The following is a 13158-nucleotide window of genomic DNA, read 5'->3' as shown; positions in this document are numbered from 1 at the left end:
TGGTCTGTGCCGGTATTGGCCTATCTGGGGTGCTTGGACGCTCTATAGCTCGTGCACTCCTATGCCGGTCTATTCTTCCCTCAGTTGGATACAGCTGGGGACCCCATGACTCCTCCGGCGGGCTTTCTGACCTGTTCCTCCTCTGGTCCTCTATAAATCTCTCTACTGACCTATCTCTCCTTATTGCTGCCTCCCGGAGATAATCATAGCTTTGGGCTGTATATGCCTCCTTCCATGGCCGTGTCACTCCTTCCATGCCATAAATTTGTTCCGCAGTGAGAGCCCTCCTTGTGGCCTGGCGCTCTAGCGCATTGGCGCTGTACCAATTCAGGTCCTCCTCCTCCTCATCTCTCGCTAGATCATCGTCCTCCGGGTCATTGACACCCAGGTACGGTGCCCATCTTCTCCCCTGTCCTTCGAGGGTGATACTACACGGCCAGTCATCTAAGTTTACCGGCTTAAGGGTAACTGGTTTAGCCCGTCTGTCCCTGGCCCTGGCATAGCAAACTCTAGGTGGGGCTACATTTGGATCTGCAGGTTCCTGCGGCCTCTGTAGAGGTCCGGGTGTAGCCGGTCTAAGTGGCCCACTCGGAGAACCTTTTGGAGACCTACCTGTTGGCCTACCATCGTTCTGCTCCCTTAAGGGGTTCCGCCTGGGAGGTCTACCTCTGCCAGGTCGTTGAGGAGGCTGCTCGTTATCACTAGCACCACTGTCATCACCATCTCCTCCTCCGCCGTTGCCTCCAGTTACGAGGCTGGGCTGTTTGTTATTTTGGATGGGCCTAAAAGAGACCCTAGTGGTTACTGGCTGGGGTGGACTCTCAGGCATTTGCTGCACCCGGTCCATGGCCTCTTTAATTTTCACAGTCCGCTCCCCTGATGTACCTGCTGCTACCAGTACCCATAAATTTATTTCAGGCAAATCAAGTTGTGCGAGAGAGTGTGTTAACCACTCCTGCAGACGGGACTTAGTTACTCTGCCCAGTTTAGGTGGTGCCCCTTTTAGTACGGCTGTAGAACAGGATGATTCACAGATCCCTCTAACGGTTTTGCTCCATACATCATCCCAAATTCTCTGGGTTAGCTCCCCCTTTATCTCCACTGCATGTACTCGTTGGTACGGGGTTTTCTGTCCTTCTACATCTAGGGTGTAAATCTGATTTTGGCAATTCGTTATGTGTTGCCGGTTAGCTTCAGCTAGCATTTTCCTCCAATTTGGTCTCCCAATTATTCTCCTGACCCAGCCATGGTCTTTGTCTTCATTTAACAGATCTGAGGTAAAAAAGATTAGGTCTGATCCTTGTTGTATCACTCCTTCGTCTGGCTCACATTCAGCAATTACCAAATGTCCCTTGCCTACCCTCAGGCTCTGATATACTACCTCTGTCACTTCGGATTCTGATTCATCCTCCTCTTCTTCGTCTGTCCCATCGTTGAGTGGGGACATCTGTGCTACAGGTCCTACGGGTCTTTCTGCACTAATGCCTGGACGTGACTCAGGTGTTTCGCCTGCTACTTCCTCTCTAGCTGGCTCCTCCGGGGTATTTACAGTTGTTGACACTGGTAATGGCTTTGGTTGATTAACGGGAGCTCTAGTCCAGAGTAATTTTCTGAGCCTGGCTACTGTTCCCCTGGGATCACTACCCCTTGTGCGTGGCATGTAGGAACCCCTATTTTCTACTTCTTCCTGCATGTAGTTTCTTACTTGAAGTACAGGGCTCCTACTCCAAGATGCTACTCTTCCGCGCTGGCTAGACATGGTCAGTCCTGGGCCGTCTTGTTCTATTAGTTCTGGGTCCTTAGCTACCCAGACCCCGTATTGTGTATATTGTCCGCTACTAGCTCGATTATTATACCTTTCATCATATTTTGCTCTAATATATCCCCAAGTCTGTGTCTCTTCTGCTGTGTATTTTACCAGTGCGGCTTCTACCGCGCCTGCCAGACTTTCGTCCGGGCATAACACTATGGGCCGGACCGCTCTCATTTGGGCAGCGTTGCATCCTATCGCTAAAGCGCGTACTGCCAGTTGTTGAGCATACTCAAACAACCCTGATCCATGCACTGTCACAACTATCCCCCGTATGGGCTCTAGACCTTTACTTTCTCTCTCCTCCTGCATTTGATCTAGGGCCGAAAGAGGCCCTAAGTAAGATTTCACCAATTTCACCATTTGATCTAACTCAGACATCTCCGGACTTCGTTTGGACCAACAGTGATGAATTACTGCCTTAAAAAACCTTTTCTGTGGGTCATCCTGATTATGAACTAGGTGCATTGTATCGCTATGCTCAGGCAGAGGCAAATACTCTCCGAGCATGTGTTTGTGGTTGAGGGTTTCGAAAGGCCATGCTTTCCCTATGGCTAAAGCTATACCTCCAGCGTGAGTTAGCTGTATATTGGCTGAATTCACTATGACTAGTGGCTCAACTCCTAGTGCTAACCAGTCTACTTCCTCTAGCTGGGCTCTGATTATTAGTACCCCTTCTTTTAGTGTTACTATTCCCTGTGTAGACCTATGAGTTCCATCTACTGTTCCTCCTCCTGCTGCCCCGGGACTGTATGCCGGCGGGAGCGCTGCTTCTACCTCCTCGTCATCTGTTACCGGTTCACTAGCATAGCCTCTACTCTCTCCCACTACTGAAAACTCGTCACCCTCGTCCGGGGGCTTTGACGTTACTTTTACTGCCACTGACATGTTGTTCACCTCCAGCACCCAACCCCGTATAAAAACCCCTGTTATCTATAATGAAAATTTCGGTCGTCGCTCCTATCGCACCCGGTTCGCTAAACCGTGTACCTGTATAAGTGAATCCCCCTACTCCTCGGGGACCACGTTCCTGACCTATCAAACTGTTACCCTAACAAAAGTTCGGTCGTCGCACGTAGCGCCCCTTGTGGACGCGGCTCTCCTAACCGTGTGCCTATAATTAGTGAATCCCTCGCTCTTCGGGGACCACGTTCCTGACCTTTAAAAAGGGACTAGGTGGTGGCTGAACCACCACGATGGCGTACCCCCGTCAGTGGTTTGTGTGGGCTGCGACCCTTCTGACGCTAGTCCTACCCGCTCGTGTCCGTAGCAAGGCAAATATAAACCCCCTTGTTGTCCAGAGGTGAGTGGAGCTCGCCTATTTTCGCAGCTAAGCGACCTCACGCACTGGTGCCTGTAGAGTAGCAAATCAGAGGGTGGCCAGTCCTCCTCTTCACTACCCTCGAGTTTTAACGGTTAGCTAGGGTCAGTAAGGTGTCTCACCCGGATTTATATCTACGACCTAAGCAATTAACGTTAGCGATTAATTAATTACTCAGGTCCCTGTTCGGGCGCCATGTCGAATCACCGCAGTGGTAGAGCAACTTTAACAACTTTTACCTGAGGGAGAGACACCCCATGACCCATATTGATAACCCCCTTTAAAACCCTTTTACCTCCCAAGGTTGGACCAGGACCAGCCCAGAAAAGTGTAAGAAAGTGTGAAAAAACCTACCTTACGAAGATCTGGTCTCCTGCGTGTAGATTTATAAACTACTAAACTTTTAGTCTAGCTAAAAGAAGAGGAGATCAAGTGTGGAGACAAAAATGAGGTGTAGTCAGTAAATGTCTTTTTTGTGTGTTTATTGCCAAGCGAACTTCAACTGAGGGTTCTAAGTCAGGTATGTTCAATGTGACCTGGAACAGTGAGAGATTTTGGCTACTGTCTCAATGGTAGACAGGCGGGTCCCACATCTAATCCAGACTTGTCAGGTATCGAACTACCTACACCCATTCAGCCGGTGGGTACAAATGAGGCACGATTCGATATGGTCCTGGATCTGGTGAGAGACTCTGGCAACTGTCTCAATGGTAGACAGGCGGGTCCCACCTAAACTCCTAGGCTTCCAAGAATCGAAAGGCTCTCACCCAAATCGGTGGCAAGCACTTGAGGTGACTAATTGGGTGCGAGACTGCCCAGTCTCCACGTCAAAAAGACCTCGGGGAAATGCGTCAATGAGTGTGAAACACAAAGTCTCCACGTCAAAGAGATCTCCGTTTGCTTGCAGAATGAGTACAGCTTATATACAGTTTACAAGGGGCTTTCCAAATCTCAAGAACCAATCAGTGTTTGACAGCAAGTGTGGCCTGCCCACTAGGTACTTCCCCTCTATTACAGATATGGTCTGTTCCTGTGCACTCAGTGAACCGGAAAGTTTCCAAATATGGTCACTTCCTGTGCACTCAGTGAACTGGAAAGTTTCCAAATATGGTCACTTCCTGTGCACCCAGCGAACTGTAGAGTTGCACCTGCGCAGCTGTGTCTTGAACTTGTCTTAAACTCACTGAACTTTTGAACTTTGTCTTAACTTCAATTTAGAGCAAATTTAAGCTTTTAATTCAATGTCAGTTATAGCCAGCCCAGTTCATACTGTCAAACATTGATCTTACAATTATTACCTTGTTATTACAAGCATAAGAAAACATTTTAATAAGTATAAAAGTATAAAAAGTATAAAAGTATAAAAGTAAAAATAAAACAAAAGGCACTTTGGTTATATTATAATGTACCATTCAATCATTTAGCATCAGATTGTTACTTAAATGCATCATAAAATCAAAACAAGCTATAAATGCAGTCCTAAAATATAACAAGCAACTAGCATAAACTAGCAACATTAGCACATCCATAAGGTCCTTTTAGCTAAAACATTCTTTTAACCAATTGAGCAACTTAGGCACCTTTAATAATCATAATATCATAAGCGTATCAAATAACAGAATAAAGCTAATCGAATACCCATTTAATAGATGAGTCTAAATTTAGCAAGTTGATATAGATAAGTCGGTAAATCAGTAAATCAATCATATTTACTTCATAACTTCAGCATAACATTTTAACTACCTTAAGCATTATTAAAGCAGTGTGACGTCACGTTCACGCACCCTCTGGCGACCCCTGCTGGGATCCTTCAACAGTCACATTCTAAAAAAAACATTTATATCAGGATGTTTACTATTGTCACAAATAGAGTTTGTAAGCCTACAGACAGATGTTAATATTATTAGCTGTCAACATTGTTGGCTACTTTCTTCGATCGAATTCAGTGGAAAAGGTGCCTTGATTTGGAAAAACCTGACAACTGCATTTGTGGGGTTCAACCTCCTGTTATATGCAACATTTTGAGGACATCTTCCCTCTTAAAAACTAGAATATTACATTTAAAATTGTTAATTGCTATGGTAAAGGTCCTACATTGTCAACACTCACTCATGGATAGATTTCATGATTTATGCTTTAAAATGAAGATTCAGTTCATAATGCATATTTGAAACGTGTCCAGTAGTATCCAAGTATTGAGCGAAGAGAGAAATATGAACTAATACAAGAATCCCAAGTATTTCAGAACATTTTTGTAGAGCTCTAAACTACAGGGTTAGCTGGCTTTAACACAGGAACATTGTGTTGTTTACAAAAGCGATTAAAATGCCTAAATAATAGCAGCATTTGTGATTTGCTGATTGGCAACCTTTTAAATTATGACTTTTTTTTTTACTTTGCAATCAATCTTTTAGCTTATAGGGGAATTAAAGGGCCTTTTTTGAAATGTATTTCAGCATAATTTGTCTTTCATTTGCCCCAGTCAAGATATATTGTATAAGCAGCTCTTGAAATGCATCTAAAGGAAGTGTGTGTTGGCATGCTAGCTGTTGCTCCACTCTGGTCTCTGCTTATAAACTCATTGTGGTGTTTTTCATGTTTTTAAGATGGTAAAAATCAGGTACTAAGCTTTTAAGTGTGGAAATACTGATTGCATGACATTTTGCACATAGATAAAAGGTTTTCACATGACGTCGTCAGACCTATTGCCTATAAATCATAATAAAATGTTTAGTGTCTATAGCGACAGTTTGGGCGAGTCTCGGAGGAGTGCAATCACATCTGCTCCCCTGCTCCTCTGCTCCTCTTTGTTTGTGGAAAAAAATACCTCTTTTCTTTTTTGCTTGCCTGAACACGTCTCTTCAAACTGTGAATATTCAGATGACTGGGTTTAAGTAGTTTGAGGCTGAAACGTGGATGCTAATATAAATGTGTAAGATGTAGTTTTGGAAAATAGTTGATCATGTTTTGTCTCGTAATGAGGTCACTTCCTGTGTGGGTCGGCATAACCCTAAACCTCAAGACATGCACATGATTCATAATTTATTTACAACTTTATGATGTAATATTAGACAGCTCCTATATGGTCCTTTATTTATACTTTACCATTAATGTGCATACGAAACATTTAATTTAAGATGCATTATGCAGCTTTTCTGATTCTGTTTTCTTTTCTTTTTTTTTGTCTCTTTTGTATCTTGTTTGGAGATGTTTTTACTTTGACGAGAACGTTCCACAGTGTGAATATTTCCATCTTCATGAAGACAAGCATGTAAAGCCAACAGGTCAAGTTACAGAGCAGATTGCTGGAGAGGCGAGCTTGCTCACAGTAAAAATATATTTTAACTCCAATGAATAAATGCAAGATATATTTAATGTCATTCTATCAGAGAAGAGGATAAGGATATTGACTTAAAAGTAAATTCACCTGCTATATTGCAACAAAAATCTGCATTTATCTTGGATTAGTTGATCAGTTTATCTGATTTTCTAATAAGAGCCAATCTACAGCTAATCCTCTTTCAGTAATGGCATGTGGTTTGGAGCAGAGTTCAAACTTGGGAGGAAGAAATTTGATTATTTTTGTGTTAAATGGCAATGATTTAAAGCCTGCCTTGTCAACAGTGCAAGCAATTTTTCTGTTTTTAATAAGAATCGAATTAAAATTATATATATAAAAATGTGTTTTGCCCAGCCATATTTTTAAATGACTTTTTAAAAAGGCATTACTAGAAGTCCCATTTCCTGTTTAGCCCTGAAGTGACCCTATGTGTGGGGTTGATGTTTATGTGAGCAGGTGGTGTGTAATCCAGTGCCATCTGGACGGATTTTCTCTGAAGTCCTTAAACTCACCACACATGGCACTACAACACATGTGGACCAGACCTAAGTACCGTCCGAAATATATAGTATTTTTGGTTTGTTTTCAGGGATGTAACAATAACAAAAGTTATCTAACGGATCACATTATATTCAAATGTATTGCTTTTATGCCATTTCTAATCATCAGCATGGGGCATTTTAATGGAGAGATCTACAGCCAATCCTCAGTGTGGTTTGGAGCAGAGTTCAAAGGAGGAAGACTTTTTTGTGTTAAATTGCAAAATTAAAAGTATCATTGTTTAGGAAATAGATATTGAAAAACATTTTACATAATAGGACAAAATGAAATCGAATCAGAAATTGTGTTTGGCAGCAATGAAAGAGTCCGTGATAATATCTTATCATCTCACCCGGCTTTATATGGTTTTATTGACAATACCAAAGTGCCGATACAACCTAATGGACTGGCACTTTGTTCAAATGACGAGCCCAGATACGCTCATATTTTGTAATGGGTATGGAGCTATATATATATAAAAGTGGAATTATAGATATGTAAAATTAGAATTCCCAATCTATTGTCTATTTATTATAAAAACTTGTTTTGTTGCAAAAAGGTATGATTAAAAATAAAACTTGCAGTATAATGGTTCAAATAACAATATAAACTTCCTGTTTTTGCAATACTCAAAATTATGAAAAGATAAGGATAACAGTATTTATAATGGGACTGCACAACAGGTAATAGAATGTCTTCTGCAAATGAAAAATAAATATCCTGTCTTTTTATTGAAAACCTTTTTGTACCTGTAGTTTAGACTTCTGCAAACATGAAATGCATGAGATTCTTGTATTATCTCAGTTCATATTTCAGTCCTCTCTCAAAACATAAATCTGAAATGAAATAGTAGTTGAATTTCCGGTCAGAAAAATGACAATTAGATTAGACAGTATTCTTAGATCTCTTCTGAAACAAATAGTAGGATCTATTTTTATCTTTTTGATGTAAAAAACCCAAACAATCAAGTCATGTTTATGGAGCGTTGACTGTTGCTCTTGTCTTTGTGTCTGGGGGAAGAAGGAAGCTCTTAGAATGGAAAGCCCCGCCCCCTCAAATGGTGCACAGTGGATATTGATGAGCCAGAGGAAGTATTGATCGAGTTAGAGTTCGATGGTGCCTCCCACGTTTATGGAAAACACCAGTACTCTCTCGAGCTCGCTGCTCTTGTTTACGTGCGTATGTCCGGGGCTTTGAATTGTGGGTAAAGTGCCATTGTGAGGTCACGGGATGATGATGTAATCTTGGAGAGCCGGCGCCGGTCTTCCTAAACACAGCCCTCTGTCCTATTCCTTCTCTTACCATGCTTTACAATGTCAAAGACTAACAGACAACATGCTTAAAGCTACGGTATGTAACTTTTCGCCCCAAAACAGACCAAAATAAAAACATGTTCTTTGCATTTTGGTTGTGTTTATCTCTACAAACTCTTATTTGCCTCCTCCTGCTTGTTTTCCATGGAAATAATGTTACTTTGGCCAAAACCTATATTATACCTATTTAAGTATGATGACATGCCATACCATCTCCAGAAAGTTACATACTGCTCCTTTAAAGTCACAGTGTATTTACTGTAATAGAAACTGCATCTTTTTTCGACAATTGTCTTATTAATCTTATGCAGTCTTCTTAAGTCTCTCGAGCCCTAATGTCTCTCTGGCTGCCCTGCAAAAACACAAAACACATTAGGAATGTAGTTGAATATTGTCCAGGGTTGCACTGCCAAAACCTCTTAAAGTTAGCAGGATCTCACACAAAAACAAGAAGTAAACAGCATCTTCATTTGTGACAAGTCAAATTAAACTGTCCAGTCACTCCCCAAACTGCACCTAACTCACTCCATGCCACTGTGGTCTATATAAATTCTTATGACCTTAATAAAAGAACTGGTTGACTAATTAAAACTTCACTTGACTTTCCGCGTTCGTTAATAGTTTGGTGAAATGTTTTGCCAGATTAGCTTTTTGGAACCACACAATATTTACGACCATCTGCTTTGTTCCAGTGCAGCTGCGTCCCTCTGTGTCTGCCCTGTAGTGCGTCTTGCCTCTCGAGTTTGTAGTGCGGAGACATAGTTTCTTACACTATATCGTCAAAGCGGTGTTGTGCAGCTCGTGTGGACATCAGCATATACGAGAGGAGATGATACTCGCATTTGATCATGTGACATTATCAAGGCTACACGGCACAGTAAGCAGACCATCAGGAAGTGGCTACAGTGCTGATTTAACAGTCTCTGAATTATGCATCATGATATATTAGCGTTGCAGTGTATCAGGTCACGAGGCATTGTTACACTCCTAGTACTCAAAACAACTGGATTCATTTTGACGTTCTGTAAATCAGTGTCACATTTTGGAAAGTATTTACTTAAAACGGTGTCTTATGTAAAAATTTGTGGAAATATTGAATTGTGTAAAATGTCCTTAAATGATTTATGAAGTGGAAGATAAGAGTTCATTTTAGCGTCGTCATGATTCACGCTGACAGAAGTATTGGCCCAAAGTGATTTCTCACAGTCACACCTGAGAAAACAGGTTTGTGGCTGCTGCTGGAAACGACGGATACCTGGACACAAGGGCTTTTACACAGATTATCTTTAGTCATTTAACAAACTCGTCTTCAATTCTTCATATGAAATAGTGAGAACAGTTTGTCAAAGAAAAATAACAATTACATTTGTGCAATGAATCTAATTTGAATCATTATGATTACAATTACTGCTCCAATCAAATACAAATGGTGCAATCAAAAAAAATAAAAAATAAATAAATAAAAATCTGTTCTTAAAGCTACACTATGTAACTTTCTTGATGGAGGTGTGTGTCTTCATGGTGGTGTTACTTGTTTAACTGTGGCATTCAGTTGATCTGTCTTGCACACATCTCTACAAACATAAATTTTTACTGGCCGCTTCTCCACAGATCTGACCTGTGACTTGGCATCTTTATTTAGTTTAATGCTTTACCATGTAACACAAGCAGTCGGCAGAGTCTCCATCAGAAAAGTTACATAATGCAAATTTAATAATATATTGATCATACTGCTCTTCAAATCTTAGAGCAAAGCCACTTGTCAGATCTACACTAACGTTGCTAAACAGGACCGTCTTTTGATAGGAACTAGTTTCTTAAATGATTGCAATCTCATTTATGACCCAGTTGATACTCTGCAGTGACATCACGCTGGGTGCATATTTCTATCGTGGCGTTTATCTGTAGTTACCATGGTCACACAATGTACACATTAGCAAACACAACCAAAAACGTTTTTAGATTTAATTTGGATTTACTCACAACATTTTCAAGAGCCTGTGATAAATGCAAACGTTCATGGCCCTGTTTAAGTGTTTGATTTTCAACAAAAAAGGTGAGCGTGACAAACTGAAAAACTGTTGGCTAATGCTAGCTAGCTGTGACTGTTGATGACATCAACTGCAATTTATCAATAATAGTATTTTTTTCCATGTCTAAACCGGGACAAAACCAACCCTGTGCTCCCTCCACTTAAACCTGCAGTTAGATGTGATCAGGAATCTATCACACGCTCGACAAGCCCCTCTTCTTCTTCTTCTCTTGTGGAATTTCTCATTTCATTTCCTGGCTCCTGACCTTTGCGTGACCTTTGGGTTTGAGACCGAGCTCTCTAAATTTACTCTGCCATAACACCTTGACTGTAGGTGCCAGTATTTTGTAGCAATGAGACCAGTGGCTGTGAGAGCAAAGTGTTTTCATTATCTGTCAGTAATTCCAATGTCATAGCTGCCTTTCATCGTAGTAGAGTCGATTTGTTTTTTAAACGCATGAAAAACAGAACAGTTTAAAAAGTTTCTAGTGGTCCAAAGTTATTCCTCACTTACCTTATGCATTCTGAGCATCTATTTATTCACCCTGATGAGTTTATAAGCACTTTTAACAACTTTTAGAGACCAGACCAGTTTTGCTGTGATCGTAGAGCTAACAACAACAAGCATGCTAATGTGCACTTCCTGATTATCGGACAATAATATGCTTTCTAATTAGATGCAGACAGCACCCACTGACTTATTTTGGCCTCAGGATCTGCTTATACAATACATCTGTGCTGGGCCAAGACACATTTTGCTCAAATACATGGAAATAAAAACGGATACAAGACTTTTATTTACTGGTATGAGTTTCATGTGATTTTCTATAAATGTGAGCAACCAAATTTCACAGAAAGATCATAGATTATCATTAACCAAAATCCCAAATGGATAGAAGGAAGGAGTGATAAATAGCTTTTGGCAGCTCCCACCTCTGATTCACAGCCCTAAAATATCAATGGCATCAGAAATGAATAATGTTTGTTCCAGTTATTGCACATTTAGAGAATTAAAAAAACTTGTTAAGTGTATTCCAGTAAATCCAAGCTGTTTATTGGTGCACTGGTCTGGGTATACTTACAGTTCATTGCGAGATGGGGAAAGTGCCTTGGTGGAAGTCTGTTTCTATTTTATTGCAATTCACTGTTTTATATAATTAATACAGATGGTGCCTTAACTGGTGATAAATCGATATGCTTTTTTCCATATATTTGAGCAAAATTTGTCTTGCCCCAGTGCAAATAATCTGCTATTGAGGCCAAAATAAGCTTTGTATTGTCCGAGAATCAGAAAATGTGCGGTTAGCATGCTAGTTGTTCTTGGCATTAATGTGATAAACTCATTGCGGTGAAAAATTTGGAGGTTTGGACCACTGCAGACCATTTAAAATAAACTTTCTTTTTTTGTAAGACAAAAAAAATTAGGTGCAGCATCTTTAATTCTAGTCTTTTTTTTTTTTTTGTAAGTTTTTTTGTTTATTTAGTCTTTACTCTCTCTGACGCATTTATTGCCAGTCGTAAATCGTAGAATCCACTTTTAGAAACGCCCGCTGCCGTTCGCCGCTGTGTTCGCCGCTGTGTTTGCGGACTTCCCGTTCATCGCGACACTCTCCGACAGACAGATGTGAGGGCTTCCTGTCCAGATGTTGTTACCAGTATGACAGGAAGTGATGTAATCCCGGCTCTAACAGCTGGCTGGGTCGCGTGATGAGATAAAGTACAAACACAGGATTAGTCTGGTGCAGTTTGGACCATGAAGGCTCTACTGTTTCACGTCAGGAGTCGACTACAGGTTAGACAGAAAACTTTTACTATTTAGACATTTTAAAGCCAAACTATGTAACTTTTCTGGTGGGGGGTGAATAACATGCATTTGTTGTTGTGAGCCGTCTTCACTCTGTGCAGACCTGACCAGTTACTTGAACGAGTGGTTTATCTCCACATAGATACATTTAATTGCATCATGTGGAACATTTTGATTTATTTATTTAAAGAGACAGTGCCTATTAATGATGGCAATGCAATGCTATCTCCATGGAGACAAACAGGTGGCAGAACATCCAGCAGAAAAGTAATTTAGTGCACCTCTAAGAAACATTTTCAGTGATGTTTTTAAAATTCTGGATTATATACATTTCTGACAGTGGATTATGGTCTGGTTTAGTCCAAGATGTCATAGAAAACACATATTATACAAAATAGATTTTTTTTTACCTTTTAACCATGTTATATTTTTTCCCCAAATTAAATATTTGAGTTGTAATTTTGGTTTTGTCTTTGCTTAAATTCCTGACAATTTTTGGCAACTCTGCAGCTGCAAAAACAATGAATTGTGATTTTTCTGACAAGTATTGTGGTTAGAGTTGTAATATATGTTTGAAAAGTAGGATTTTGTTGCACATTGTAACTCCAGATGATAACCAAAACAAGAATCCCATGCATCTCAGAACATGTCCGTAGAGGTCTAAACTATAGGCACAACGACATTTTTTTCTCTATAGATAATTGCAGCCTTCTTGATTTGATAATTGCGACAAATCAAAGTGTCATTTTGATTAGATTGCCACATACTGTGCATATCTGTGACATTCCTAGTTAAAAAGAATATATACTGCATAAATGAATGAACATGACTGAAGTAGGTCCACTGTAGCCTTCTGTGCACTATCTTTACCTCATTTCCCCCTTATTAGATTTTCTGCAGACTCTTGTTGTATCTTGTCTTTTCCTCGTTGTTCTCTTAAATGATTCTCTCAGCTCCAGAGCGCTTCATGGAAACAATGTAGACTTGTTTAGGCTAGT

General features: G+C 40.5%; 1 protein-coding gene across 3 annotated transcripts in view; it reads left to right on the top strand.

Annotated features, from left to right (window-relative positions):
- The window catches only part of rps6ka3b (ribosomal protein S6 kinase, polypeptide 3b), an 86393-nt gene that overhangs the window by 30165 nt on the left and 43070 nt on the right, over positions 1 to 13158 (top strand). The window contains exon 1 of one of the 3 annotated variants that reach the window (XM_055229996.1): positions 12095 to 12148. The exons of the other annotated variants lie outside the window; for them this stretch is intronic. Coding sequence (XP_055085971.1) covers positions 12110 to 12148 — 39 coding nt within the window. The 5' untranslated portion in view covers positions 12095 to 12109. Of the gene's footprint in view, positions 1 to 12094; positions 12149 to 13158 lie in introns of those variants that run through there. 3 annotated transcript variants of the gene reach the window in all.

Source organism: Periophthalmus magnuspinnatus, chromosome 20, assembly GCF_009829125.3.
Source record: "Periophthalmus magnuspinnatus isolate fPerMag1 chromosome 20, fPerMag1.2.pri, whole genome shotgun sequence".
In the NCBI taxonomy this organism is placed as follows: Eukaryota; Metazoa; Chordata; class Actinopteri; order Gobiiformes; family Gobiidae; genus Periophthalmus; species Periophthalmus magnuspinnatus.
This window is presented reverse-complemented; position numbering and strand designations above follow the sequence as displayed.